Source organism: Psammomys obesus, unplaced genomic scaffold, assembly GCF_907164565.1.
Source record: "Psammomys obesus unplaced genomic scaffold, mPsaObe1.curated_primary_1811, whole genome shotgun sequence".
Classification (NCBI taxonomy): Eukaryota; Metazoa; Chordata; class Mammalia; order Rodentia; family Muridae; genus Psammomys; species Psammomys obesus.
This window is the reverse complement of record NW_026585653.1, coordinates 1-1,601: the sequence shown is the minus strand read 5'-3', so window position 1 is coordinate 1,601 and position 1,601 is coordinate 1. Positions and strand designations below refer to the sequence as shown.

Below are 1,601 nucleotides of genomic sequence, written 5' to 3'. Positions count from 1 at the left end.
GGTCCCAAGTTCAAGATGCCAGAGATGAACATCAAAGCTCCCAAGATCTCCATGCCTGATTTGGATCTTAATCTTAAAGGCCCCAAACTGAAAGGAGATGTGGATGTTTCACTTCCAAATGTAGAGGGTGATTTAAAAGCATGTTCTCTTGACATAAAGGGCCCCAAATTAGATGTAAATGCTCCAGATATTGACATTCATGGTCCTGAAGGCAAATTAAAAGGTCCCAAACTGAAAATGCCTGACATGCATGTCAACATGCCCAAGATCTCCATGCCAGAAATTGACTTGAATTTGAAGGGCTCAAAGGTCAAGGGAGATGTTGATATATCTGGACCCAAACTGGAGGGTGACATTAAAACTCCTAAATTGGATGTGAAGGGCCCAGAAGTGGACATTTCTTCTCCTAAGGTCAATATTGATGGGAAATCAAAAAAATCTCGTTTTAAGCTTCCTAAATTTAATTTTTCTGGGTCCAAAGTTCAGACACCTGAAGTGGATGTCAAAGTTAAGAAGCCAGATGTTGATGTAACAGCTCCAAAAGTTGATATTAATGCTCCAGAAGTTGAAGCCCAAGGTAAAGTGAAAGGAACCAAGTTCAAAATGCCTTTCCTGAGCATTTCATCTCCCAAAGTCTCCATGCCTGATGTGGAGCTAAATTTGAAAGGTCCTAAAGTCAAAGGGGACTTAGATGTAGCAAGCCCAAATTTAGAAGGAGAGTTTAAAGGTCCCAAAGTGGATATTAAGACACCAGAGGTTCATCTTGATACACCTGATGTGGATGTTCATGGTCCAGAGTGGAATCTGAAGATGCCCAAGATGAAAATGCCCAAGTTCAGTGTGCCTGGCTTCAAAGCAGAAGGGCCTGATATGGATTTACCAAAAGGAGACATCAATATAGGAGGTCCCAGTATGAATATTGAGGGCCCAGAACTCAATGTGGAATGTCCAGAAGGAAGCATAAAAGGTCCCAAGTTCAAGATGCCTGAGATGAACATCAAAGCGCCTAAGATCTCCATGCCTGACATTGACTTGAACCTGAAAAGCCCCAAGGTAAAAGGTGATGCAGATGTTACTATTCCCAAACTTGAAGGTGATCTTAAAGGCCCAGAGGTTGACATCAAAGGCCCTAAAGTGGACATTAATGTTCCAGATGTGGATGTTCATGGCCCAGACTGGCACCTGAAGATGCCCAAGATGAAAATGCCCAAGTTCAGCATGCCTGGCTTTAAAGCAGAGGGCACTGAAGTGGATGTGAACCTACCCAAGGCTGACATTGATGTCTCAGGGCCCAAGGTGGACATTGATGTTCCTGATGTGAATATTGAAGGTCCAGAAGGGAAGTTGAAAGGTCCCAAGTTCAAGATGCCTGAGATGAACATCAAAGCTCCCAAGATCTCCATGCCTGACTTTGATTTGAATCTGAAAGGTCCAAAATTGAAAGGTGATGTGGATGTGTCCTTGCCCAAACTGGAAGGTGAAGTCAAGGGCCCAGGAGTGGATATTATAGGCCCTAAAGTAGACATTGAAGGCCCTGATGTTAGTTTTGAAGGACCAGAAGGGAAGTTGAAAGGTCCCAAGTTCAAGATGCCTGAGATGAA

At 43.4% G+C, this 1,601-nt stretch overlaps 1 protein-coding gene across 1 annotated transcript; it reads left to right on the top strand.

Moving 5' to 3' along the window:
* Positions 1-3: 3 nt before the first annotated feature.
* LOC129691814 (neuroblast differentiation-associated protein AHNAK-like) lies at positions 4-1,596 on the top strand (the record flags this gene model as incomplete). Its single annotated transcript, XM_055628006.1, has 1 exon — positions 4-1,596. A coding segment is annotated over one exon (1,593 nt), but the record flags the coding sequence as incomplete, so codon positions are not given.
* Between the last annotated feature and the right edge of the window lie 5 nt (positions 1,597-1,601).